General features: G+C 45.4%; 2 protein-coding genes across 2 annotated transcripts; one reads left to right on the top strand and one right to left on the bottom strand.

Annotated features, from left to right (window-relative positions):
- Positions 1-8,935: 8,935 nt before the first annotated feature.
- Positions 8,936-23,149, top strand: arhgap44a (Rho GTPase activating protein 44a). The gene is made up of 21 exons (XM_041956740.1): positions 8,936-9,021; positions 9,140-9,216; positions 9,401-9,512; positions 9,720-9,796; positions 9,951-10,065; positions 10,248-10,316; positions 10,470-10,551; positions 10,932-11,059; positions 11,792-11,903; positions 12,393-12,474; positions 12,653-12,733; positions 13,344-13,457; positions 13,541-13,632; positions 13,923-14,106; positions 15,168-15,185; positions 15,276-15,464; positions 16,565-17,077; positions 18,777-18,922; positions 19,028-19,429; positions 20,277-20,279; positions 21,189-23,149. Exons 1-21 carry the CDS (start codon positions 8,992-8,994, stop codon positions 21,341-21,343), a joined length of 2,781 nt encoding a protein of 926 aa, XP_041812674.1. The 5' UTR covers positions 8,936-8,991; the 3' UTR covers positions 21,344-23,149.
- A 1,376-nt stretch (positions 23,150-24,525) lies between these two features.
- Positions 24,526-27,065, bottom strand: LOC121621032 (RING finger protein 222). The gene has a single exon (XM_041957330.1). The coding sequence runs from the start codon at positions 26,892-26,894 to the stop codon at positions 26,268-26,270; it is 627 nt and encodes a 208-aa protein (XP_041813264.1). The 5' UTR covers positions 26,895-27,065; the 3' UTR covers positions 24,526-26,267.
- Positions 27,066-27,863: the final 798 nt, after the last annotated feature.

The raw sequence follows: 27,863 nt of genomic DNA, 5'->3' as shown, positions 1-27,863 counted from the left end.
TGTTGCTAAGAAAGCAGCAGTCTGGAGGAGTGTGTGCTCCCTAAAGGCCAGCATGCTGTTCCACTTTCTCCACTATTGATCGAGGCACGGGTCACGCATGTGGCTCGTTTTCTTACGTCTGCACCTTTACCATGAAGGCCTGGTGGAACCACCCACAGAGGGGAGACGCGGGAGTGTGTTCGGACGCCTCGGTGTGTGAGTGCAGGATCAGCGAGCGGGGGTCACACCAGTGTCTGTGTGTGCAGATTAATGAGGCATCTTAATGCAAACATTCACACACGCGCCGAACGCTCCCAGCATGCCACAGTTCTGCTGCTGTAACACTTGAGCTGCTTCTCTGAGAGGAGGAGAGTGGCACCACGATTTTAATGGCTGCTGAACACGCTCCGTGGAGAGCAACTGTGCTATGTTGACTGAAATTGAGAGGGTTTGGGTTGAAGCTCTCGCTGTCTTGTTATTTTCTTTCGGCTGGTTTGCTGTATGAGATGAATCCTCGCGCTCCTTGTAGCTGCTCGTCGCAGTACAAATGTGACCCCGCAAAGACAGGAGTGAATTTGCAGATCAGGAGCATTTCACAGATCATAGTTTTGCATATTCTTGTACGCACAGAGGCTTCGGATACGCTATTCTGCTGACTCAAGCTTCACCCATCTTCCAAGTGGAACAGGCTCTACTCTGTTGGTTTGACCTTCCTGAACCTCAGCAGCCTCGCTGGAGCCGTTAATACCGCTGACTAGTCCTCGGTCTCTTCAAACCGACTCGACAAGTCCACAGGAGGCAGAGAAGTCACGTGAGAAACTGGATGACTCTGACGACAAGAATCTGAGCGTGTTTTAGCAGTTTAGAGTGTGTCTTCGTTAAGAGATAACGAGTAAGCTGTGATAGCTGCAGACTTTTAATCTGCTCGCCTCTTCCTGGCACCTATTATCATGTCTGAAATGGAGAGTCTTTTTTTTTTTTTTGAAGTGTGTCTTACATGTGATGGCGATTGAAGGTCTTTTTCAGTGGGGGGTCGGCGATCAGGTGTGCTGTGTCAGCATCCCTCTGGCTCTCCGAGGCTGCTGCCGCTGCTGCTGCTGCTGCCTCTTGCCTGGGTGAGATCCATGTCATGTGATCGCCGGTTTGACCAATCACCTCTGTGGAGCAGGGCTTCACACAGGAGGATGTGCAGCCATGCATACTCTATAGCTAAAAGAAATGTGTTGTGGTGCAGTGGGAGAGACAAAGGGGTGCCACGGCTCTGCAAAGTGCCAGAAATGACGCCTGAATGTCTTCTCATTTCGTTCACGCATGCCGTAATTTTGGTAGCTCGGGCTTAATTGAGGCCTCAGCGTTTTGCAAAACCCTCTCCATGATGTTAAAGTACATTCACAGGGATGTGTCTTCATTGAAAACACATTTTTATGCCCTCATGCACACCAAACAAGCCAGGAAAAGATTAGTTTGGTTCAGCCAGCTCCCACCCTCCATTTCTCTTGACCTATTTCTCTATTCCCAACTCACTGCCCTATCTAGGTCTAGGACAGTCTGGTAAAGGAGTCCATGATACACATGTGTAAGATGTCACACTGATTTCACACATGAAATAAATGAAAATGCAGCCTTTTTTCTCCCCCTGCTATAGCTGAAAAGGACACCACTGTCTCTAGCTCTAACCTCCTGCTGCCTTCTCAAATCCCACCCGCCTTCACACTCTGCACCACTCACCTGGGTGATGTTCACCAATACCGCCGGTGTATGCTAATAGCGTTCTTCCTGCTCATGCCTTTGGGGTAGGCTTTTGCTCGCCACTCCGTGATGCAATTATCAGAAAATGGCAGCCATTTGTGGGCCGGCAGATGAGTGAGATGCTTTCTCTCTCCCGCATTGTCCTCACTCCGCTCTGTTTCCCTTTCTTTTCAGTCTGACATATCTGACGCAGGAGGTGAACTGTTAGCGATGAGCTTGCAGGCTGAGCCGCTCACCGATTCTCAGTGACAAAGTGTCCACAGAAAGAATTTCTAGTAGCGGGGCATGCAGGAACAATGAAGAGCACAATGCAAACATTATGAAACGTGCCTGTGCATGTTTGTGTGCACACATTTTACTACTTATAGTACTTTATGTTAATGCTGACAAAAGGACAGAGAAGGTTGCGCGTGACCCCTGAACACATTAATCTTGTAAACAAATTTCTGCACAGCGTTAGCACATGTGCACCTCTTGGCGAGAATGTAACTCTAGAAGAGCATATGGCGGCCGACAGGTAACACGAGATGTAGGATGTAGGATGTTGCGTGCCAATGCAGCATCTCCTCCTCTCCTCTCCGTCCGCCTCCTCCACCTCGTTGCCCTGGTTCGCTGGCTCTGCATTTCAGGACAACGCGGTGGAGATCTCAGAGCGAGCGGCATTCATGGGGCAGTCGATTCACTGCTCTTCTGGGTTCACTAGTCTAGTTTCTGGCTGAACACGTTGTTAAATCTTAAAAAACTAAACTCAGCATGTTATTCAACAAGTCAAGGCCCTTTCATGGCAAGAGATTTATGTAGCTTTGAGGCAGCAGTCATCAAAAATTAGTCATTACTTGGGTCCTAGATCGAGTATCTTTATTGAAAGCGAGAACTGGGATTGTATAGAGGCATTCAGTGCTTGTATCAGCGGTCCATGTTGATAACCCTCCCATAACCCCGTCAGTGCCTCTCACAGACAGCATGCTACAGGGTAGAGTTAGTGATAAAGAGCCTTTGTCAAGGGGCCACTTTGGCCATCAAAAGAGAGATGATGTAATATCGGAGAGCGTTGTTTCTCCCTCTCCATTCTTCCCTCAAAAGGCGAACCTCTTAAAGAGCCCCCGTGCCGCGGCCCACTACAAACTCATCTGTAAGAAACCACATGGCACACGGACAGCTTTGCTCCATCAGACTCTCATTTGCGCTTTGATTCGCGTTGTGTCCACATAGACCTGCTGCATATTAAAGCTGGTTCCATCACAGAAACGATGCATCACGGGTGTTTGGGGAGGGGGGATCTCATCTCAAACAGGAAGTGACCTCGGGGCCCGACTGAAACGCAGCACATGAATCAGAGGAGATTCAAGCTGCGAGGCATTCAGGAACAAGAGTCTAAAGAGGGTTTAATACGCTGTCACACAGATACTATAAGCCTTTGATTTTGACAAATAACTTTCAAAGTGGTACTTTTAAAGTTACATAATGTCAATCCTCTATTACAATAACTTCAACTTTACTTTATCATCAGGTTAAATTTCTGTTGATTAGATTCAATTAACTATGAAGGTAACACTCTGGTATGGTAGCCATAGCTTCATGAAATGAAACAGTTTATCTAGTTCAAAGCAGTGTCTTCTTATACAACCCGAGGCTTTAGCAACTGCACGTTCAGTTAGCTACTGCATCACCCTGAGCAATAATTAAGTGAGCCTAGCTACAGTAGAGTGACATTGTTGTTAGAAATAACGAAGTCGAGCCGGGCGACTCCCTATCAACATGCCCACTTCCTTCCATTCAGGAATGTCAATAGGTTCAAAACAGGAAGCACTAATCCACTAATAACAATTTCCTGTTATACCTCTTTCTTATTTTTCATGTAGAATTTAGCTCTCTAATTACAGGAGAGGATTCTCCATCTCCCATTCCTATACAGTCAATGTAAAAATCTCTCATTTTCTTTGGTTGCCTAGAAACGCTCATTTGGTATTAGCTGTTTCATCACATTTGTCGGGTTTTGCCAACCCACATGTCAAATTTTCAAAAATGGTGTAAAGGATTTTTTTGGGTTTTTTTTTAGAGCTAACAAAGAACGATGGCTTGTGACAATGTCTTCATCTATGGCTCGGTGGCAGTGAAGTACAGTATCGATCTTTGTCGCCTCGCTGTCTGTTTGATGCTCTCTGCTGGACATTTGGCATCGTTTAAGGTGCAACGTGTGAGTGTGTTCTCAGGCAGTGCAAAAAGTCACAGAGCAGAGCACTTCTTGTGGAGATTATTCACCATAAATAAAGTTATTAGAGATAACTCACTGCTTGTGTTTCTACTGAAACATTGCTGAATGCTGCAGGCTCTCTCTCTCTCTCTCTCTCTCTCTCTCTCTCTCTCTCTCTCTCTCTCTCTCTCTCTCTCTCTCATTCACTCCCTTTCTGGACGTGTGCATGTTGTGTGTGTGTGTGTGTGTGTGTGCGCACGCCACTGTGCGCATGTGTGTACACTCCTCTCACAGTTATTCTTGCATACTTAACAGAACTGTGACCTAGTTTGCTGGACAACTACAGTAAGTGGGTTTTTCTGTTTTAGTAACCTTGTATCCCATCAGCCCTCCGCCTTGTCATTTGGGAGGAAACCGAGTGGGCCTCTAGATGCGTTAGCACGGGAGAGGTCTGGAGGACAAAAAAAAAAAAAAGAAAGCATTAAATGGAGAAATATTCACAGAGCATCTCTAGCATGAGTGCTGCTGTGTGTGTGTGTGTGTGTGCGTGTGTGTGTGTGACTGACTGTGGATCTCATGCCAGTGCTCCAGGCCATGTGGTGCCCTGCTGAGGCCCAGGGCCACCATTCTGCTCCACTACCCTCCCCTTGCAGCACAGGACCTAGCATCTAGCACAGCTCTTCCAGGCCTTCGGAGTAAGCACTTTTTGTTAGCCAGGCTTGCAGCAGCGTGAGCAAAACCAGAGCACGACCGCCTTCCTTCTGTTCAGACGGGTCTCGGGTGTCACCTGTGGACTGAACGCGCTACGGCCGACAGTTGGCTGGCTACCAAGGCAATATGTTCAAGATGACGGAAGCTATTTTATTCACATTTTGATTATGTCGACATGGATTATTTATGCTCTCATAAACCATGCCCAGCGCTGGAGGGCTGAGCATGAGGGTTTCCAGCATTAACATATCTCGAGATAGAAATATTTATTACATAAGACGTACTTGTTTGGAATGTGCAGCTGAAACGGTCAGCTGGGTATTTAGTGCACACATGTTACTTCCAACTTTATGGAACTACAATGACTTGGAATATCTGGAGTCCCTGGGAAAATATGCACAATAAATTTACATTTCTCTTTGGCCAGCTGTAAATACATGAGCCCAGATGTCCTCGACAGATACAGACCCTCCTCCTTATCAGCACTTTGTTAATGTTGCCTTCAGAGGTGGAGAGGGAGTTTTTCCTAAGTCTGGCAGCTGATCCCTCTGTGTCAACATTGTCTCAACTAATTCATCTTCCTTCAGTTCATGCCATGTTGGCATTGCGCAGATTTGTGTTTCTTATTTCCGCTGATGTATCGAGGAGACAAGCAGCTTTTGAAATTATTTGGATGTATAATTTTTTACTTTAATTCATTAATCCATATATATATAGATGTGTGTGCACGTGTGTGTGTGTGTGAGCATGTTTGTATTGAGTCATCAGCCGCTCCAGGTAAAGGAATGCCTGCGAAGTGGCAGATGGTTGGCATAAACCTGGCGTCGTCTCTCTCCCCCTGCATGAGCACACCACCCACATGGCTGCCAACTCTCCCACGTGTTTACTTTCCTCCCAGGACTCGTTCCGCACACCCGTCGCCGAGACGAGCTTCCCTCCTCACCTCCAAAGTCTCCTGCGAGCTGACTTTACATCAGGTTCAAGCAACTCCGGTACCCCCTGTATTCCAGCCTATGCAGCGCTGCTCTGCCTCTGTGTCTTCACAGGGCCATTATGCACGACGGTGCTTTCCTAAGAGGAAATACCACTGTCTGAAAACAAACAAGCTCAAAGAACAAGACCGTCTGCCGTCTTTGAAGATAGGCTCCGATCTGTTTGAAGTCTAGGTCATAGTGGCCACATCAGTTGTGTTTAGTGAGAATGCCAGATGTCTGTGTTCAAAATTTCGTTCCCATAATTGTTTCAAACAGCAAATACAACTAACTAATTGTGTGTTTAAACCCGCCTCTCTGCTTGCACTGCATCTGTGTCAGGAAACGTCAGGAAAACCACTCTCACTCTCAGAGAAACAGAAGAGGATGGCCCCCTGCTATCCCAGCATGCACAGCTGTCACTTTCTTGAGAAGGTTTGATGGTTTGTCGGTTGAGCTCCTGACTCAGATGGTGAGGCCAGATAGATTCTCACAGGTTATCAACGAGTCTCTGCCAAACCGATAGCAGAGTAGCTTCTCCACTTCCCTGTCGCTGCTGGAGCTCTGTCCCATCTGTGCCGCTAGGCCCCCTATTAGGGTCCCTCAAGCTGCCAGATCATCCCAAGGGACACCTCGACCAGCCAATCTGAGGCCAGATAAACAGTGACGAGCCCACAGCTGCATTGCAGACCTGCAGGCTAGCATGGAATACATGTGACAGTCTGGTCCACAGCGGCTTTTATAGAGCACGGGTTTTAGAGATTTTTCGGAGGAGTGTCGCAGCAACACTGAGCCAAACTTCAGCACTCTGCTTGGGTTATTTTTGTCTCCCTTTGTCACGTAATCAGCAATCTGCGATCACACTTATCCTCACAGATCATGCCAGAAAATCTCTCGCTCCGCTATCATTTTCTCTCTCCCTCGTAGGCGAGCATGCACACACACACACACATTTCCTGCATTTTTCCTCCTCGGCCAGCGAGCAGAGCAGTTTTCCAAGAGGCTGAGTGTGATTAGATCCATTGGTACATGGTTTGACCCAGTTCCCATGGCTCCATGCTCGCATCTTGGCACTGAGACCAGGAGATGCTCATAATGGACAGCATTAAAGCTCGGCTTTCTGTCGTTGGCAACAATGTATAGAACATGTACGCACAACTGCATGCCAACGTTAAACACACACACACATGTTTCTGCCATTTTTAGACCGGCGACAAGGCACCATACATGAACAGAGCATTTTAGACATGATGTATTTTGGTCTGGCTGATGAATAATAGAGCACAAACCAAGGTCTTTTCCATTCTCTTGGTCAACAGTGAGATAATTTCAGATTCTGCTTTTAAATGAATGATACAAAAAAAAAAACTATTATTTGCAATTGGCATTGACATGGTTGGGGCACAATAGCAGGAAGAGGTTGTGCAGGCAGGAAGGGGAAGTGCCGAGAGAGTATGTGCACCACTGGGTGGTTGCTGGGGGTCTGCAGGTCTGGTTTTGACTCGAATTTAGGAGGTCAGACTGTCTGCCCAAGTAGTCCCTCCCCCGTCAGCCTACAGCCCTTTATGAGAAGGAAGTACATGTTATCCTCCAGTCTGATTAAGTTGTCCGGATTGTTGCTTTAGATGTGTGCATTGTTGTGTCCAAGTTTGCTTAAAGGAAGAACAACATGAATGTGATATATAATGTATGTGCTCCTAAAAGACAATCTTCCTCATTAAACTTTTCTTGAAGGATTATAAATGCATATTGAGCTCTGTTGGGAAATCTTCTTGCTGAAAGAGGACTAAGCCTTAAACATATAAGCTGTCTGAACTGAGCTGACACCATATATTTATGATATCCACCGGTTTGCTCTTTTCTGAGCTTATGGCTCATTCAGTACTGCGGATGAGTAGTTTTATCTCCTTCAGCGACGTTGCAGCTCTGCCCTCTCCTCCAGTCTTTGGCTAAGTCCCCAGTCTGCTGGATTCACAGTGGGATGTGATGCTCCTCAGTGGGAACTGGCATATATGAATCAGCGGCCTTCGGTCGCCGCCGTCCTGCTTGTTGCAGTGTTAGAACGCTCCAGCGAGTTTAAAGCTTGAACAGTTTGCCGGGTAATGAACATGTAGATCTCATGTATGGTCGCAAGACTCAGAGAGACAGCCACGCAAACGCACGCTCTCACGTGAACACTCCAAAGGGACAGGTGCATGGATGTGGTCCTCCCAGTTTGGAGCGCTGCCACATTGATGATGGAGAAGTCAGCGAATTATTCTACATCCAGTGCTAGACAGCTGGCAGTATTTTGGCAAAGACACACCAATGTGAAATACATTTGGACATACGTGAGGATTGCAGACTGCCTCATATCACTGAAACTAGCATGTCAACATGAGCTTCAGTATGAAACCCGTCTGTAGTGTTCACCATCACAGGCTGGGTAGGTTGCTGAGTGACCTGAAATAGGATACATGAAAGAAATGTTCTGTTTTTCCTCACTTTACAGTCCACAACGCTGCATCCAGTTACATCCAGCAGAAACAGATGTGTGCAGCAGAATCTCCCCTAAGACTCCCCCCTACCTGGACATCTTAACTGTTTTACACTTTTATCTTTACAGGGCAGAAAAAACAGAGGTGTTAAGCGAGGACCTTCTACAGGTGAGCTGTGGTGTAAGTGTGTGTGTGTGGGTGTGTGTGTGTGGGCAGGAAGGGCAATCACAACACCTGCGAACCAGGTCCTTGATTACCTGATGGTCTCTTAGCAGTCTGTCCTGTCATTGTTCACACTGCGTTACATTAACAGGTGTAAACAATGTGAATATAATGGCTGTGTTTGGCCTTTGGAGATCAGATGGAAGCGAGATCTCAGCGCAGGTTAACTCTGTATGCAGTTCAATGAAAGTGTGGTTCTTCCTTCTTGGGTTGTTTCATGTGAACAAAAAAAAAAAAGAAAGAGAGGAAGTCAGAAAACTAAACAGGTTTTGTAGCAGAAAGGTTTTGTCTTCGTTATTATTCCTTTGATCATCTCACGACCTCTCGTGGATACGCTCAGTCTGAGTCTGCGACTGATGATTGTTTCCATTATCCAAATATTTTTGATGAATTAATTACGATTGCCAACTGTGACATCTGGAAACGTCCATCCCAGTGTGGCACAACCCAGAAGGATGCCTTTAAACGGCTTATTTTGAGTGATAACGTGTGTACTGCGGATCTGCACCACAAAGACAGTAGCAGTGCTTCCTCTGTGCCGCTATGCTTGGAGGTGGGTGTATGTGGCTTTCTGAGGTGTGTGCTTGTGTTCTTCCAGGTGGAGAAGCGTCTGGACCTGGTCAAACAGGTGACGCACAGCACTCACAAGAAGCTGACTGCCTGCCTGCAGGGTCAGCAGGGCACTGATATGGAGAAGAGATCCGTCAAGTCACCGTCTGTGAGTACCCGCATCCACCGTTCTCTCAGACACTGATGCGCTGCGATGAGGCGACGTAGCATCATTCCTAATCTTGCATGAATCTTACAGAAGCTGTATTATCTCTCTGTACTATCAGAAAAAGCTACCGCTCACCATCCTGGCACAGTGTATGGTAGAAGGGGCTGCAGTGCTGGGGGACGACTCTCTCCTGGGGTGAGTCACTGTACTTAACGGGCCTTTGCTCGCACACTTCCCTAGCATGCATGCACACACAGAGCGAGAGAGAGAGTCATCTTTAATTATTGATTTGGCTATTGAATTCTTCTCCGTCCTCATTACCCTTGTCTGCATTTTAATTGCATTTGATTGCCTGTGACTTTGTGCTGTCACCGAACAGGAAGATGCTGAAGCTGTGTGGGGAGACAGAGGAGAAGCTGGCCCAGGAGCTCATCCAGTTTGAGTTCCAGATAGAGAGAGATGTGGTGGAGCCTCTCTATGTGCTTGCGGAGGTGAGCCGGAACTGCTGTTACTTAATGCACCAATTAAGACATAACACCTTCCTGATATGAACTACAGAGCCGCACGCTGTCGCTTTTTTAAATTTCTGATATCATTAACATAAAATTACAAGCAGAATCTGGTCCTCGTTTGCATAAAGGTGCTGCACTCTTTCTCCCTCGGCTGCTTTTAATCCTCCGCTTAATATTCTTTTGCAGGTGGACATTCCCAACATCCAGAAACAGAGGAAGCACTTAGCTAAACTTGTCTTAGACATGGACTCCGCTCGGACAAGGTGAAGCCACATCCACATTTAAGAGCTGCTCTTATTCATTTATTTTTAAAGTAGAGGCTCAGGTTTTAAACATCTGTGCAGGAAGCGTGACAGAAAGCGTGACATATCCAATGCACCAATGCAATGGCCTTTTTTTTTTTTTTTTTAACCTCAGATATCAGCAGTCATCCAAGTCGTCCAGTCACCCCAGCACGCTGCAGCCCGGCGCCAAGTCCGAGTCCCTGAGAGAGGAGATGGAGGAGGCAGCCAATCGGATGGAGATTTGTAGGGTGAGTGACCAATCAGAGCCACTTCAGTATTATTCACCCTTGAGCTCCTTTGCTGCCCGCTTGATTTATATCCCTCGTGCATGTATCAGACACAAATGGACCACAATGCCAGGGTGATATTACAGCTACATGTAGGTGAGATCGTTTCTTATGGGCTGGTGGCTCTCTACTTTCTGTTTCAGGATCAGCTGTCAGCAGATATGTACAGTTTTGTGGCCAAAGAAATAGACTATGCAAATTACTTCCAGACAGTAAGTATATTTTATCTTCAAAGCTGTAGTCCCAATGGGGAAATACATTACAAATACTATATTTCCATATTTCTATGTCTACTAAACATAGATGATGAAATGACACCATCATGTGATACACACTTAAGCGCTCTCTTCTCCTGCTGTCTGTAGCTGATAGAAACACAGGCAGAATATCACAGGAAGTCATTAGAGATTCTTCACAGTATCCTGCCCCAGATTAAAGCTCACCAAGGTGAGTCTGTGTGTGTGTGTGTGTGTGTTGTGTGTGTGTGTGTGCAAAAAGCTGCTCCAATTCTGCATGTGAAGCAATATCAAGGTGAGACGTGATAGAGTTAATAGCCCTGATGTGTCACATAACAATCCCCTTAAGCTACTGTTATCCATATATTTAAGAAACGGCTACTTTACACATGCTAAATCAAACAAAGGGCTCAAGCATCGCATTTCCCTCATAAATAATAATGTCAAGCAAAGCTTCTCACAAATAGTGTCTCCAAACTTAATGTGCAGTCATTGGTCTGAAGTCGTGCAGGAGGAGGAGGAGACGCAGCTGAGGCGCACAGGTTTGTTTGCGTCTGTGTGTGTGATTCAGGCTGCTGTTTTGTGTTGCAGAGGCGTGGGTGGAGAAGCCGTCGTTTGGCAAGTCTCTGGAGGAACACCTGAACATTAGTGGGAGAGAAATTGCCTTCCCCATCGAAGCTTGTGTCACCATGCTGCTAGAGTGTGGCATGCAAGAGGAGGTAGAGTGCGCACGCACACACAAACACACACATCACTAAGGCATTTTAGGTGTAGGCTAATATGCATATTTTTGTTAATGCTGTTAAAGACACACCTGCTGCTTAAACTTCTCCTTATTAGTCCTTCTAATAAAAAAATCACGAACCATCAGATGTGCAGACAAACACATACTGTATGTGTTCAGACACACACACATGCACACAAACAAAAGGGCCATAAATGTGCAAATATCCGTTCAAATAATACCACATTCATTTTGTTTTTTGAGTATAATTGACAAAACCTGATGTTATCTTACCTTGTCAGACTGGAAACACTCAGGCGCTCATATTGGCTCTTATCTTCTTGACCTTTAGATTAAAAATAAATGAAATTTAGCAAAGAGAGGGCGAAGACGAGTGGCGGCATCTGTGCAGCAGGAAGCAACATTGTTAACGTGGAGTAATGTGAACAGCATGATGGCTGTGAGATTACTCACCGTCTTCGCGATGGTTTTATTTGTTTTCTTATTTGTCAAATCCCATGGTCGTACAGCGGTAATACAAACGCAGCCTATGTGTTTTGTAGTTAATGGACTAAAACATGAAAAGCCAGTGGTATGTTTCTGTGCTATTCAACCGATGTCAAGTGCGCAATGACAGAGGCCTTGACTACTGTGTGGCGTTCATGCACAGGTCATGTTAGATGTGATAATTACACATGATTATGTATTTCCTGCCTGTGGGCTGCAGGGCCTCTTCAGAGTGGCTCCGTCAGCCTCCAAGTTGAAGAAGCTGAAAGCGTCCCTGGACTGTGGAGTTCTGGATGTGCAGGAGTACTCCTCCGACCCACACGCCATCGCAGGTGAACTGCACCCACACAAATGCCTTGTTCAAAGTCCATTTCCATAACAACAACCCCTACACGCTATCATTGTAAGTCAGGGGAAAAAAACAATAGAATACATCTATGTTAAAGGCAAAAAAACATTTTTTTTTTTATGATGTGGAAAGGTCATTTGTACTGTGCAAAAGTTTTTAGATGGATTTTGCACCTAGTTGGCGGAAAATGTGGCTCTCTGGGCGAGCACAGCAGTCGCTGAGCAGCCTTCATCAGCTCTGCCCTCTGTGCTCTTCTCCTGAAGGCTTTTTGTTCAGATATTGCCGTCCATTTCACACATTAGCATGAAATCTGTGTTGAGCAATCTGAATCTGGCAGCTGCACTGGCTGCAAGGGCCTGCCGGAGGGGAGCGGAGATGTGGGGCATGGCCTCAGCAGTGCTGTGAAGAGAGAGAAAACAACCCTCCCCTCCCCTCCTCACCGGTGTTTACTCCCTGCTTTTCTCATCCAAAGGGGCCCTGAAATCATACCTCCGTGAGCTCCCTGAGCCACTGATGACCACAGAACTTTATGATGAATGGATTCAAGCCTCCAAGTGAGTTGGTGTTTTCTTATTATAAGCATTTCCTTGCATTGTGCACTGTGAAAAACAGAAAGTAGTCCAAAGTATTTATTTAGGGGGTCTAAACTGCCAAAATGAAAAATGGTGACATTTATTGCAAAGTGGAGCAACTGTAAACCATAATGATTTTGTTTTTTTTTTACTTCCCCAGCATTCAAGATATGGACAAGAGACTACAAGCATTAATGGCAGCGTGTGAAAAACTCCCCACAGACAACTTGAACAATTTCAGGTCAGTCACTTTCCCTGATTTTCCCTTTTATCGTTTGTACTCGTTCCCATGTGGTACTGTAAAGAGGAAGAACAGCATTGTAACATTGTAAGATAACATTTCTCTGGTCCGCCAAGCTCTCTGAAAAGACAAGAAGAAACTCCCCAATACAAAACAACTCTGTCATTGATGCAAATTAGCCAAAACCAGGCCCAGGAAATATAATCCGTCTGGAAAGAGTAGTGCCATCAATTGCAGTCCTGCAGTTTCAGTGCAACTGGCACCACCTACAGGCAAGAAGAGTAACAGCAGCAGTGGGTTTGAAATGCAGGCAAAGAAGCTGATTGCTTCTGCAGTGTTGGCACTTGCGCCACCTGCAGGCAACGACTTTACAGCTCTAGTAATAATTGTCTGCGTGCAAGTTTTAGAATTGCAGCTGCTATTAATTTTTTTCTTGGCTTGTAGAAGACAACGTCAATATGTCTACATCAGCAGGTTTAAGCTGCAGCTGCTGTTGCATGATCGCTGTCCTGTGCAGTGTCTGTGAATCATTGGCAACATCATCAGCTGTACAGCGTCAGTAGGTCTTTAAATTGGTTTTAAGACGCACTCTTTTATTTAAATCCCACAGATATCTCATCAAATTCTTAGCCAAGCTAAGCGAGTACCAAGACTCAAACAAGATGACTGCCGGTAACATGGCGATTGTTCTCGGGCCTAACTTGCTTTGGACGCACACTGAGCCGTATGTATTTAACTGTTTCACACACACACATAACTTCTCATGTAAGAATTCTGTTGCAGTTCAGTTATTTCTCTTCTGTCCAGGAACATGACGGAGATGATGACCACCATGTCCCTGCAGATTGTTGGCATCATTGAGCCCATTATCCAGCACGCCGACTGGTTCTTTCCTGGAGGTGGGGCTCACACACTGTGTATGTAACACTGTAGTCAGGCTGGGCACCCAATTGGATTTTATTGATCACCCATAATTTTTATTATTATAATGAGATTTTGTGGGTTAAATGGGCCGCTCTTGTGCAAAATAAACATACCAAAGCAGTTTTGAGGTACGTATCAATATCAGAAGAAGTCTTATGGTTATTTTTTGTTTGGCATGTAGGTATATATGCATACTGTAACTCCCACAAAACCGGCAGTTACATCACTGTAACTACTGCTGATGGTGTGTCCGCTCCTCCCTCAGAGATTGAATTCAACCTGACAGGCAGCTACGGCAGCCCGATCCACACCAACCACAACTCCAACTATAGCTCCATGCCCTCGCCGGACATGGACCAATCCGAGCGCAAGCAGCAGCACGACCAGAGCCGACGCCCACTGAGCGTCGCCACCGACAACATGATGCTGGAGTTTTACAAGAAGGATGGGTATGATGCCAAGCGCATCCTTCTGCTGCCCACCTCTCACTCTCTCACTCTCTTTCTCTCTTTCCACCCACGCCTCCTCCCAGGCATCTGATATTTAATTCTTGCATTTGAGGCCGGCAACACATGCACATTAAAAAATCCATTACCTCGGTGGTGTATTTACGCATCCTGTAATCTAAAATCGCTCCAGTTAGTCAGATGCATCCATATGCCATAGAGAGGTGAGGGTTGCACCATATAGCTCACCTGTCAATAACTATATAACTAATAACTAATAACTACTCCCCTATTATCTCTATTCATTAAGGCTGATTTGAATACATGGGGCTGGATTGCCTAGACTGGCATTGTCTCTATGGCAGCAGGTCTCTGATGGAGGGCTGCTGGTTTTTTTTTTTTTTTTCTTTTCTCAGGAAATATTTCTCCAGGGCTATCTTCTCATCCTCCCACACCCAGCTCCTCCTTCACAGTCTGGCTAGCACGTCACCTGGCCTGAGTCATTCATCCAGCCGGTGGAAAAACACTGGCAGAGAATTAAAAAGCGATGCCTTCACCAAAATACCCTCATCACATTGCCAGTCTGGGCTCTTCGGGCGTTTTCTCGATTTTTACATACAGCATCTTCTTAAATTCACCTCTTAAAGGTGACTGCGTATAACATTAAGGCCCCTATGTGTTTTGCATCCAAATTTGCAGGAAGATGTCTCATTAATGAGGCGCGTGTTTGTCCCAGAGCACTGTGACAGATGATTTAATGGTAAAAGCTGAATCTTTTCAAAACCTCACACCTCAAAACACACCTTAACTCATGTGGACAAACTGTTTTGGTGCTTGATGTATGGGTAAAATATGAATAAATACTAATAATAATAAGTAGATAGATAGGTAGATGTGCAGGTTAATTACGTGGCCAGACATGCTCTCACCTCTGGAACATCTTTTCTGCTCCTCCCCATCATATACAGTAGTGACTGAGTGGTTTAAGTCTGTGATTGTGACCCATTACTGCATCACTTCTGACCTCATATCCCTTTTGCCCTTCTTCCCCCTTACTAACGCAGCATTAGGAAGATACAAAGGTACGCCTTTTTCCCCACTTCTTCCCTTACAACCCCTCTCGCCTCTTTCCTCGTCATCATATGTGACTCCGTGTGTGTGTCTGTCTCCAGTATGGGCGTCCGGGTAATGGATACTTCCTGGGTGTCCCGTAAGGGTTCGGCCACGCTGGCACGCAAGGCCTCCTCCACCCCTCCTGGCATGCAAGGCCCAGGCTCCCCCGCAGACACGCTGATCCCCGAGCAGCCCGGAGAGCTCGCCACCTCCCCGTCCGCGACGCCGCCACCTGGAGAAAGGGCTTGGTAAGTGGCAGTGGAGGGCGCCGTCCCCCTCTTCCTCACGCATCCACTCCTGTTCATTGTTACTGCCATCGCCATCATCATCACCGTCACTACATTCTGAGCTCTGTGTGATCGAGATCCTTGGCTGTGTTAATCACCTTTTTTTATTTTTTTTTTTTGCAAAGCCTCCTCGTTCTTTTTAACGTTCAACACCCTCATGTCTCATTCTGTCGTTATTCTGGTTTCTCACTCTCCACACTTCTTCAGTTCCCCCTGTGGTTTGTCAGGTTGATCTCACCGTGGGTAGAATTTTCAAAAGGATAATGACATTTTTTTGACTCTTAAGGGTTTTAGTCCAATTACTGTCTGGAAGTCTTTTGCGAGCATGCTGATATTTCCAATATCCCATTGTCGTGGCTTGGCTTTCTCAGCTTTGGTCGTGAGTTATTTCCTTTTCTGTTGACGCCCAGACTGATCTCACCTTTTTTTGGTATGATTATCGTAGTCAAACACCTGAACAATCACCTCATGGTCGCTGGCTCTGCCTGCGTGGCAGACAAGAGATAATATGGCTTCTGGCTTGGCTGGCTTTCCCCTCCTCCCCTGTGGCTCTTTCAGCCGATGAAAGGGTTTTGTGTCTGTTTCACGCTGCCCTGGGCTGACTGCAGGACCTGCAATGCAAACAGCTCACACGCTGTAGGGTAATGGAGGATAGGGTTTCCACATGCAGCAGAGGGGAGATATTCAGTCATCAGCTCAGCTTGATAATAAGTTAAGGTGCCGACCAGCACTTTGACTCCAGAGACAGATCCTCACAGCTCCATGCAGTGTGCAGACACAAGGTGATCACAGAGGGAGTCCTACACACTGTATTCTTTTCCTTTGCTGTTTCTTTCTGCTTGTCTTTGTTTTTGCACTAAGCTGAGTGTGTGCTAAGCTTGGTGCCCACCACCCACCCTAAAATGCTATTTTTTTTTTCTCTTCTGTTTTTGGCTACGGACCAGCTAACACTCTAACACCCTGATCATCAAAACAGCTTATCCTATATCGCTCCAATGCGTCTCCCTGTTCAATCACCAGAGCTGTTTCTTTTGTGCTGTCTATTCTCTTAATATCTACAGCTCAGACAACGTGTCGCCCAATCGGCCGGACACCTCTCATGCCCACCCACCCCCAGGGGAGGACCGGCCACCCCCCCCTTACCCCACCTCTTCGTGCCACACCGCCCCCCACCTCTTCTTCCCCAAACCCCCACCCTGCGCTCGCCCCGTGGCACCAGGTCCAGAGTCCCAGCCCCCTGGCTCACCCCCGCCCCCGCTGCGCTGGTCTGGCTTCACTCCCCCCGTCCCACCCCCCTCCTCCTCCTCTTCCTCCTCCTCCTCGTCACTCGACATCAATTCGAACCCCAAACCCAGCTGTCTGCACTTCCCCAAGCACAGCCCGCCTGGTGACATGTCGCATGCCCCCCCGCCAGACACTAACGCTTCACCACTCTACATCAAAACCCCCTTGGTACTAACCCGCCACGACCAGTCCCTTGGCAACCCCCCTAGCCTCCCTTCGTCCGCGCCCCCGCCCCCGCCGTGGGCTGCCTGTCCGTGTGTCCGAGAGAGAGGACCCCCCAGGCTGACTAGGTAAATACAACACACCCATGGCCACTGTGGATGCACAGAGTGGCAGCTGTATCTCTCCTCTCCTCTAGCTCGCTGGCTCATATTTTCTTTTTGCTTTTTTTTATTTTCCCTCCCTCTTCAAATTACATACCTCAGATTGTGTAACATTCAGGTTGTCCAGGGATGCCTCTCATGGGGGTTGCCTAGCAACTAAGGATGTTACTGGCTTATATAGCGCTCGGTCTCATGCTGGTATTGAGTAGATGATAAATACATGGACGAAGCTGCATATGGCTATCAAATAGCATATGAATGTATTTATTCTACAGTTTGCAGCAGTTTTTTACTAACCAGATTTTCAGGAGTACAGATGGAGCGTTATATCCTGGTAAGCTGCAGTATAGAATATCTTCTTACAGCATAAGCATTTTCCAGCTTGACCCAAATTGCTGAGTTCATATAGAGTGACTGTGGCAGTTTCCTGACTCATAAGTCTTTTGTGTTACAACCACACAGCACAGCATGAATCATTACAGCAAATCTTTGTCAGCGGTCAGAACGAGCTCGCTTAATAACCATCCTTCTTTTGATCTGGTATCTCCATGACTTCCCATTCAGATGGCTTATTTTTGGGGACACGCAGCTCAAAGGGACTCCAAGAGATTGCAGTTAATTAGATGTCACATTATCTAAAATGTGGTTACCATACCTCTGTTTTGGGTGCTCTTTGTGACTGTGAGATTGGGACTTAGGCACCTATACTGGTCTGTATTACTGAGTGTACCCTTATTAATTATAGCTATTCTTTCGTCGTACAAAACAATCTAATAATAAATACTAATGCTAATCTTAGTAAATATATAGAGGGATTTGGGCACCATCACAAAAGATCAGCAAATTAAATCAAGGTTATTAATAACCCTGGTAATTAATCAAGTTTGTTGCCTGCTCATACAGTTTAGTTAGAAGTATATAACTATGATATCACTGATGTTGACATTCAGTGCGTCTGTGCGTCTGTGCTTCTTCACTGCTGTCTGTACAGTAATGAAAAGATAAAATGAATTTAACTATTGAGTTTCCGCCAAAGAAGCATTCACACACGAAGCGCTTCTTTCTATTTGCTGCTGGATGCAAATATATATTATGTATATTACCTTTATTTATCAAACAGGCAAGGCCATTGAGAGCAAGCCCTCTTTTACAATGACAGCTTAATAACAACACATAAAATACAATCTGAATGAGTTAATGAATAAAAGCGTACATCTAATAAAAAATATGTACACCATCTGTTTACTAACGCTGGAAAGAATTCTTCACCGGCGTGTTTTGAGATTGAAATGTCTTTTTTCATTTATTTCTTGTGTCTACAGAGAGGCAAGGAGTTAAATGTTTTGTGCATTTATAATTTTATAATAATGTGTTATTCTTCTGTACAACTCAGACATATTTGGGGCTTTTGAAATGATGTGACGCTGTTTGTTCTTGAAGCACCTGCCTACCTTGATGTAGCGCCGCTTGACATCATTTTCTGGGTTTCAGGAAACTTGTTGGCAACAGTGTACTGAAACGTAGTGAAACACTCATAAGTGATGGTGATGATGATGACGATGGGAGTGGCCGCTGTGGCACTGACGGAACGTACGTGAGGTGTGCTGACAGCTCACAGGTTGTGTCTGATAGCATTCAAACACTAATGTCTGCCTGTCTTTTTCAGTTCATTGAAGAGTAAAGAGCTCTCTCCCATAATTGGACACAAAGCCATCCAGGTGGCAGGTCCAACAGTCCCCCCCAGCAGCAGTCCTCAGAGCAGCAGCCAGTCCCCCCACTCCACAGAGCACAGTCCACACACCCTGCGCAAAGGTCAGCACCTCTCTCAGCCCGAGCTTACGTTCGTTTTCTTCAGTTTCAGAGGGGATGTTTTCATGTCAGCCGACAGTGATGTGATTCTGTGTTCTGTGTTTCCAGGTTCCAAGAAGTTGGCTCCTGTGCCTCCCAAGGTCCCTTACGGCCAGTCTGGCGGGATGTCCGACCAGTCCACAGGTCAGCCGTCACCGGTCAGCCTGTCCCCCACACCCCCTAGCACACCCTCCCCTTATGGACTGGCCTGCCCTCCAGGGCAAGTGCCCCCATCCTCTCCTGGGCAGACCCCACTGGGTGCGCCCCACTCCCTTTCGTCCCCACCCTCCCTGACCGGAACGCTCACCAAGTCTCGGCCCGCCCCTAAGCCCAGGCAGAGACCCAGCCTGCCCCCTCCTCAGCCGCCCACAGCCCCCCCGGGGCTCACTGGCCCGGCCGTGGCCCCAGTTCCGCAGCCCCTGGAGCAGGGCCTCCTGGATGGACTGTCTCCTGGGGAGAGCATGTCTACAGGTAAACACCACCCCTTGGCAACAACACCCCCGCCGCCACCACCACAGGTGGGGCTGCAGCGGCCCTCGCTCAGACTCGCTGTGGCTCTGTCCAATGGAGACGGTGGACGAGTGTAGGACTCTGTAGGACTTGTCCCTGTAGATGCAGACGGTCCCTCTCCCCCTTTACTGACTGTTCCCAAACGAATGTCTGAATGAATAAAAGTTGCCTTTTAGACACAGATGCCTGAGAATGATACGATGTAAATATTAGCATTTCTTTTTGTGCTACTGTAGCGAGCGAACCTCCTGACCTATGTATTCATTGCTTGTGTTATGTGATGATGTTTCTGGGTAATGTGTGGAAACATCAGAGAAGCATAGCTCGTCCTGCTTGTATGGAAGTTGCCATTAGATTCATCATGTGCTCTCTGTTTATCTGTGTTACCCAGACCCTCACTCGGCAGAGGTAGGTCAGAGGCCTACACAGTTCACACCAGTCCAGTCTCTCTTACCGCGTAGCAGGCGTGGACACCTAGCCAGACAAACCCCACATTATATCTACAGTATGATGTTCTGATGATGAGGTGTTCTGTCATTATATACCAATCATTCTGTCACTTTGTTATATTTATCATTCTCTTGTTCCCCCTGCTACTATTGTGTACCTTGCAGCTGTGTGAGGCCAGGGATTCAGTGTGGGCTAAGTGTGAGGGGGACTTTTAGGGTAAGCCAGACCGTCCCCGCCCCATGCGCTCCATCTCACTGCCTGGCCTCGTGCTGTGGCTGCCTCTGGGGTCTCCTGCAGCCTGCCTCAAACATACCTACCAGTAGCTCTCAATCAGGACACTTTCCCTATTTCCTCTTAGCAGGTTGGCATTATTGACTCTTTGCATGGTGTTGCAGTTCAACCGATACTGCATGGCTTAAGGACTTCCCAGAGTGCACCACACTGCGCTCACATTGCAGACGCCGTCGCTTACAAAGGTCCATCCTAAAGCCCCCCTCCCCCCTTCCTTTCGTTCCCCATTCCCAGCCCTATGCCAGTGGACATCCCCCTCTAACGCGCCTGCCAGGGGGCCACAGGTAACCCCCACTCCTCCTTTGGCAGGTTCATCGCTTTTTAAAACCTCTGCTCCCTCTTACTACACTGCCACGCTCCATCTCATTCCTACACAGGAGAAGCCTTCAGTCTCTTCTCTGACCTGCTGCTTCCAGTAAATGCAGCAGCACTTTAGAATATTTAGAGCAAACACTGTACCCGGTCCTCATGAGATCTCCATTGTTACTTCAAGCCCTCTTGGTGTCTTGGTGCCATTTTTCCACAGAGTTCCACACACATCTTGTTGCCTCTGTGTTGGTTTATCTGGCCATTGTTGTAAACGTGTACAGTAATGTGTCATTGTGCAGTCATTTTTGACCTGTTATTGTATTTTATCTGACAAAGTATCTGTTGTTGCTGTCTCAAAAGACACAAAAAGCTGTGCTATACCACACTAGTCGCTAACTTTGTTCAGGTGTGACCAGCAGCACACTGAAAACATCCCTGTGTAGAATGTGAAGCACATGTAATCTACTGATTATTTCAATCAGGGAAGACATCATATGCCACTTACCATGAGTTCAGAAGCAAAAAGATTAATATTATTTCTGCTCTCTTCCGTTTTTTACACCTCATTTTCACCACCATGTGCCCTCTTCTCCTCCTCCTCTTGCTCATCATCACCATTTCCAACCATTCTGCTCATCACACTCACCTTTCCCACCATGCTCGCCATTAGATATCTTCAATTATGAAATCCCCTCCATCAATGTCAATCTGGACAGCCTCATCGATGAGTTCAGCGGTGCCCCTTGCAGGAGGTCCGTGGCAGTGACAGACCCTCCGGAGGGGGACGCTGTGCCTGAGGAGGAGCCCCAGAGCACCACTCTATGACCTATGACCCTAAGGCATCACAGCTTACCAGCACCCCCGTGGCTGTACATACTCTTAACTGTCGCCACCAAGGCCTGATGGAATCACACATTGGCCTCACCAATGCCCACCTGAAACCAGAACTCGAACACATCTGCTACAGGCTGCAAAGAAACTCATCTCTTACAATTGCTCGCTAGTACGTAAATGTGACTACAAAAAAAAAAAACAAACACCAAAATGCCATAGTGGAGGAACAGTTGCCTTTAGGAGGAAAGACTGGAATATAGATGAGTATTACATTAAAAGATTAAAAATTATTTTTTTTTTTGGCTTTGCTTTGTTCATCTTTGTTGTTTGATGCAGTGGTCTGTATTTCTGTGACTTCTTCAGTTTCTTTTATTTTTTGCCTTATTAGAACATGCAATCAAATTGCAATATGATAGTCGTACAACTTTTCGGTTCGGGACACTCAGAGCCTGACACGGTTAGGAGCAAAGCGCATCCTCAGGGTGAATCAGAGAGGCAGAGTGAGGGAGTAGTCTTACATTGCTCACAGGGTATTCAAGCTTTGTGCACATTAGGAAATTGCTGAACCCTAGAGACAGGTTTGGCACGCGGGAAGAAACATTTAATGCAGTTTCCCATTGTCATTCCCAGTCTTTACTTCCCTTCTTCTCTCACGTATTACAGCTGTAGTTCTTTATCTGACGTTTACCTTCACGCAGGTCAGCTCACTTTGACTCACTTTATACCAGCACAGTATGAGAAGAATGTTACTGTAAATTACTTTTTTTCTTTTTTTAACTAGCACCTCTTATTCAGTTTCGAAGGAAGCGCCGCGACGTGTTTGCATGACGAGCCGATACGGACTAACCGCTTCGGTTCAAGGGCCTCGGAACGCCAGTGTTTTATTTCGTGTGAGTGTTTCTGTTGTTGTTGTCCTTGGAGAGTACATTCAGATCACCCGTGTGCTGTTACAGTTCGCTGATAATGGATGGATGACTACACTGCCTTTAGGTTCGTATGATTCTCTCCCTTAACCTTGTTTCAAGTGCTTCAGGTTCAGTGACCTTTGACCCCTAGTGTAAATACAAAGACTGTACATAAATTGATGTATATAAATGAGAGGAAAAGTATATGTAAAATGCATATCTTGAATATATATAATAATAATATATGTGCTGATATTTATCATGTGTAGAAAATGTACTGATTAAAAATTTGATGTTATTTTTGTCCCTGCACACAATGAACAGGTTTACTGTAGATTCATGATGTTTCACTTTAACACCAGGTTACAACGATGCTGCAGTAGAAGTGCAGAAAGTTATTTCTGCTAGAAATCAGTCTTTCTAAAGCTGTCTCCTGAGCTTTGACTTCAAACATGCTAGAGCACTAATGAGTTGCACACCAATCCCCTACTTTTTTCCTCTTTAATCAGTTATTTATTCGATTCCTGTGTAAATAATTAGAGCACTCTTGGACCATTTCGATTCATTCATACTGCTGATAACTGTAGTCCTAAGCCTGTATTGATGGACTGACTATAGCGAAGTAAAAATGTGCTTGTTCGATTAGAAACGCAAATTTGACACACCTCTAAAGTTGAAATCGTTGTTGTCCTCTGTTGCTGTTCTCGCCACAGACAATTAATCAGACGTATTTTGGACTTATCATACAGGTGCTGCAGTGTCACGTTTTTTTTATAGCTCCATACAAAATGTCTTAGGACGATAATTTTGTCAATTAAAGTGCAATTACAGTGTTTACTGATCCACCTCAGTCCAAAAAGTGGTCAAAGTCACCCTCCCCAAACCTGCAGAAGAAAGCCATTGATTTTATTGCAAAGCTTTTTTTTTTTTTTTTTTTTTTTTGCTTCTTTGTTTTTTAAAGTTTGTTTTACGTGTGAGTTTACTTCTGACAAAGTGAATTCTAGATTAACCTCTCTCCAAAAGTGATCTATGGTATGCCTCAGTGTGTGTTCTCAATGGACTATGTTTATGAAGATTTTGGTGATGTTGATAATTATATTGATAGTTGTGGTGATTATACTGTATGACAACAATTGCAAGTGCCCTCACACTGGTTGTTATTTTGGAACTATAGGCATAATTAATGTGTACTAGAGGTTTTATTTTCTGTGCTGGATCCATGCATTTATACGAGGAGGCAGGGGTATCTTTCTCTCTGTGTGCAGACTGAATGTGACTCACTCAGACTTCAAACTGTAGGCTACCTGATTTTGTAATAACTTACAGGCAAACGAGAGCTTGTGTTTGGATGAAGGTTAATTAGGGCCTGTTGGCATGTATTATTAGCAGTACAGGGCAGTATTACTGCAGCGCTTTTGTGCGTCATAACTGGAACTTACAGCCACCTAAAAGCATGCATTCATATTCATTATAGGTGTGATTAAGCTGCTAAAAAGACAAAGGAAAAAAAAACATCTGTACCCTCCCCCAAAACACAACTCATGACTTCATCACATATCTGATTTCCAAAATTAACTTTACAGACATTTTCAAGAGCATATTCATAAGAGCCACCTTTTGCACCAAATGGTACACTGTTGCATAGTTTTATCAAGCGTTTTAGCTGCCGTGGACGTACATTTCCCGACTCACCTCACCACCAAGTATGTTGGTCTAAAAGTGAAGCTCAATTTGTTTACATTTGAAATGAGAAAAAAAGGAAAATCCGAAGAAGAAGTGTCATGCATGCGCTTAGATAGTCTTTTGATAATCCACGTTTTGTGTCAATCACTGTCTTTTTAGGGATTGTAAGAGGGGTGAAATGTAAAGATGGACTCTTGAGAATGTGGATCACAACAAATGGTCCTTCGTGGGGTTTTGAGCAATACGGTAGAGGAGTAGATGTTGCCTGTGGATGTACTGCCTCCTTCTGCTTTCACTACTAGTGTACAAAGAAAACCTGCCGCTTGTCAAGCCCACCATGCCCACCCCTTCCTCCTCTGCTTAGCATATCAAGTGGAACACAGTGTGTACTGTGAAGCCTACCTGCAATCCTTATCAGAATGTCAGAAATAAATATATATATTAAACTCTACATTTTTAATAATCTCACCTGGTTCATGTGGGTTTCATTTCAGTGTTTGTGCATTTTCTGTTGTTGATGATCCTTGATTACAGAGCTATTACTGAAGACTTAAGGAAAAATGCCCCGGAAGCAGCTGGTTTAAAGAAACTAAGAACATTTATTCAACCTAATAACATTTCTGAGGTAATATTTCCATTTTCTGCTGCTTTATGGTTCTACTCCACTAATATTTAGGGGAATTTACATTTATTATAATATATAATAATGTATTTCAAATTCATTCAAATTCCATTTACATTAAAAAACACATGATAAGCATATAAAATACAGCATTTTGGAAAAAATAAGACAATGAATTAGGCCTACAATCGTGTTTGCTTGTGGACTCTTACAAATCTTATCTACTTATCAAACTTTGATGTCTATGAGCGTTTTTTAGCCCAAAAACACATTTCTCCTCTTAACTTCTCACATAGTTTCAATAAATAAAATACTGTTCAAGGCTCAAAGAGGTAAAAAGAAAAAAAAAACTTAAAAAAGTATTATTCCTCTTCAGCTCTTGTCTCTTTGCCTTGAAGTTGGTGACTTTTGTGTATGTGTAACCTGCAGGACTGGCTCAGCAGGATGTCTGAAGGCTTGCAGCTGGAGTGTGTGAGTCCGTCAGGGTGGTGGTGATACTGACAAAGCCCATTTTGACAACTAGTTTTTCATTTGCTTTGACTCTCCACCCCAGGTCGCACAGCGCGGGCCTCTCTGCTCCATCTCAATCCGGATTCTTAAAGAGTTGGTGGTAATCTAATGCTTCGGTCCAGCAGTGTATCTCCTTACAGCGACCAGCCAGGCGCAGCTCATCCCTATACCTGCTGGTCTATCTCCTTCAGACCGCCATGGGTGCATCAATTATTTCTTATTGAAACTTTTAAAGGTGGCTCTGTTTTCACCATCTTTGCACACACTACAAGGTGAGCCAATCACATGCTGTATAGGATGTTACTGAGGAGTCTGATACAACCACTAACTCCTTCCAGCTAGCACATAGTTGAACTTCATTGTCATGTGTAAAATTAAAGTTTAAAATGTTAATTGTGTGAGAGTCATTTTAAATGTCATCCTCTCTTGTAATGGAAGGAGAAGGTTTGTGAACGTCATGCATAATTTAACAGGCTCTTTATTAACACACTTTGCTCCCTCGCTTGACCAAGTTCATGTCTGGCTGCTAAAATGTAACCAGCCTACAATCATGCTGAAGTTGGGACAGATGTTGCAGCGCTGCAGTTTACAGTTTTTACCACAATGTTGCTTGGAAACAGTGTCCCCAACAACATGGCAGCATAACAATGAAGCGAGCTGCTGAATGGGATTAAGTCAGGTTAAATGATTTTATTGCACCTTTTTTTTTCTGACAAATGTTTGTTAAGTTGTTCAAACTATAATTTCAAAATGTCCACTCTGGTTGGATTTAGGAAGTTTTGATTATTATTTTTTTTTAATTCCTGCACGTTTTGCTTCTCATCAAACAGGTAGAACCTGTCACACACAGGAATTCAAAGCAAAGTCTCTGTTGTCAAGGCTTCTTAACCTTTCTGTTACTCCTGACTGTTGCTTGGCAATGCACATAAAGGACTTGGGCATGCCTGTAAACTTTCTGACTAAACTGACAATACATCATCTCTACATCTCATGTTGCAAACTGAAGTACACCTTCACAGATTTACAAATCGCAGGCCTACATTTCCAGTGGATTGATTATTCCCTGAAATGCACCGGATTATTTTGATGTTGATCTTCATTGCATGGTAGATGAGCCGCTTGACAAGATGTGTCCTATATGTTAGTTAATCATTCCCTGTTGGCACTTGAGAAACCACACATCCCTATCACTGGGCTACGCCAACAAAATCCAGGGTAAAGTTGCAGCCACCAGTGCGAGTACAGTGAAGGCTAGCAGCAAAAAGACCAGGCACCGCGCGGTTGTGCAAATCCTGCGCCTTCGCCTGCGCGGCGGCTGAACCACAGTCATCACAACGCTGAGCGCATCGTCTTCAGCCATGGGTCGCCCTTCGGCGCTTATGATGAAGATCTGAGACGCGTTGTGGCTGGGGCTGATCAGCCTCTGTCGACGGACTCGTTCGGAAATCCCCCTGAAGCAGAGAGCAATCCGATCAAGCCCCCTGAGTGAAGGGTCCGCGGAGGCGCGCCGTGCGCTCTGGAGCTGCCCTGGCGGCAGAGGGAGAGGCACCTCGAGTGTCTGCGCGTCATGTGGCTCCTTGCCCGCCGCGAGCGACACCAGCGCTTCCTTCTGTTTCCGGATGAATGTGAGGTGCCGGCAGATGGGGCAAGCAATAGTGTCCCTGATGTTTCCGTCGCTGTTGATGCTGACCAGAGTTTTGACGAGACAGTCGTGGCAGAACACATGTCCGCAGCTCAGAGTCCTCTCTGCGCCCGACAGGCACTCGTAGCACACTGGACACTCTCGGACGTCCTCCTGGCTGTCTTCCTTGGGAAATGCCATGGAGGGAAAAATAACCACCTCAGTCGTAGAGCTGGGAGGTTATTTAGGCTAAAAGTAGACACCTCGCTGAATTCCTCTCCGAGTTGTTTTTCTCTCAGCGCATGACTTTACTTTTGGCTGTGGGTGGAGGCAAGAGCTGCAACTTGTAAAACAGGGCCTGCCACCTGTGACTTGACTGACTGAGACTGACTGGAGGCATCAAGTGGCCAAGCTGGTTCACGTTTCATGCTCTTCATTCGGCGCTGTACTAACTTTACATATCAGCAAAGCGAGCACATTTGACACGTTGGTGATATTTATCAAAGCTGCAGATTGAAAACCGAATCTATCACTGATTTGCTCAAATCAATTCTCCTTTTAAATTGATCATGTGTTTGTTTGTCAGCGTGTGGACCAATACAGTATTTGATGAATAAATGAAGGTCATATTTTCCAAACTGAAATTAAATGGTCAAATTCAAAGGGGAAAAATTGTGTGAAAAGGTTTTTTTTTTTTTTTTTTTTTAGGAAAAGATCCAGATCCAGAAACACACTTAAGTGCTTTTATAAATGATTTTCTTGTTTAGTCTTATTTTTGGTTTTTTGTCAGCAGGATTACAGATTACAAGAAAACTGATGACCCAATTAAAGTTGGTGGAAGGGTGTAGCACGGACCAAGGGACAGCCCATGAAGTCTGGGAGCGGATCTGAATCACAGGGCAGACGCACAAATTATTTTTCACTTTGGTTATGAACGTGATAGAGCGTTTGGCCTTGCTGGAATAAATTACATACATCTTAAAGTCCAGTAGGTGGCAGTAAAGTTCAACAGTGAGAAAGCAGCCAGTTGTAGAAATAAGTAAATCATAAATCATAAATTATAACTCATCAAATCAATAATGTGCACCTATAAATATAAGATTATTTACTGGGTTTTGATCCAGTGTGTTCTTAAATTTGGGCAATAGCTTCAATTCTATTCTATTCAAC

This window comes from Chelmon rostratus, chromosome 17 (assembly GCF_017976325.1).
Source record: "Chelmon rostratus isolate fCheRos1 chromosome 17, fCheRos1.pri, whole genome shotgun sequence".
Taxonomy (NCBI): Eukaryota; Metazoa; Chordata; class Actinopteri; order Chaetodontiformes; family Chaetodontidae; genus Chelmon; species Chelmon rostratus.
Note: the sequence above shows the minus strand (reverse complement) of the source record. Positions and strands in the feature narration are given on the sequence as shown.

Bases quoted from the DNA above. Each gene is read 5' to 3' on its own strand.
- arhgap44a (XM_041956740.1), top strand. From the start codon at position 8,992: ATGGAGAAGAGATCCGTCAAGTCACCGTCT. The intron at 9,022-9,139 runs GTGAGTACCCGC...CTGTACTATCAG, and splicing joins GATCCGTCAAGTCACCGTCT to AAAAAGCTACCGCTCACCAT. The intron at 15,465-16,564 runs GTAAGTGGCAGT...TAATATCTACAG, and splicing joins CCACCTGGAGAAAGGGCTTG to CTCAGACAACGTGTCGCCCA.
- LOC121621032 (XM_041957330.1), bottom strand. From the start codon at position 26,894: ATGGCATTTCCCAAGGAAGACAGCCAGGAGGACGTCCGAGAGTGTCCA.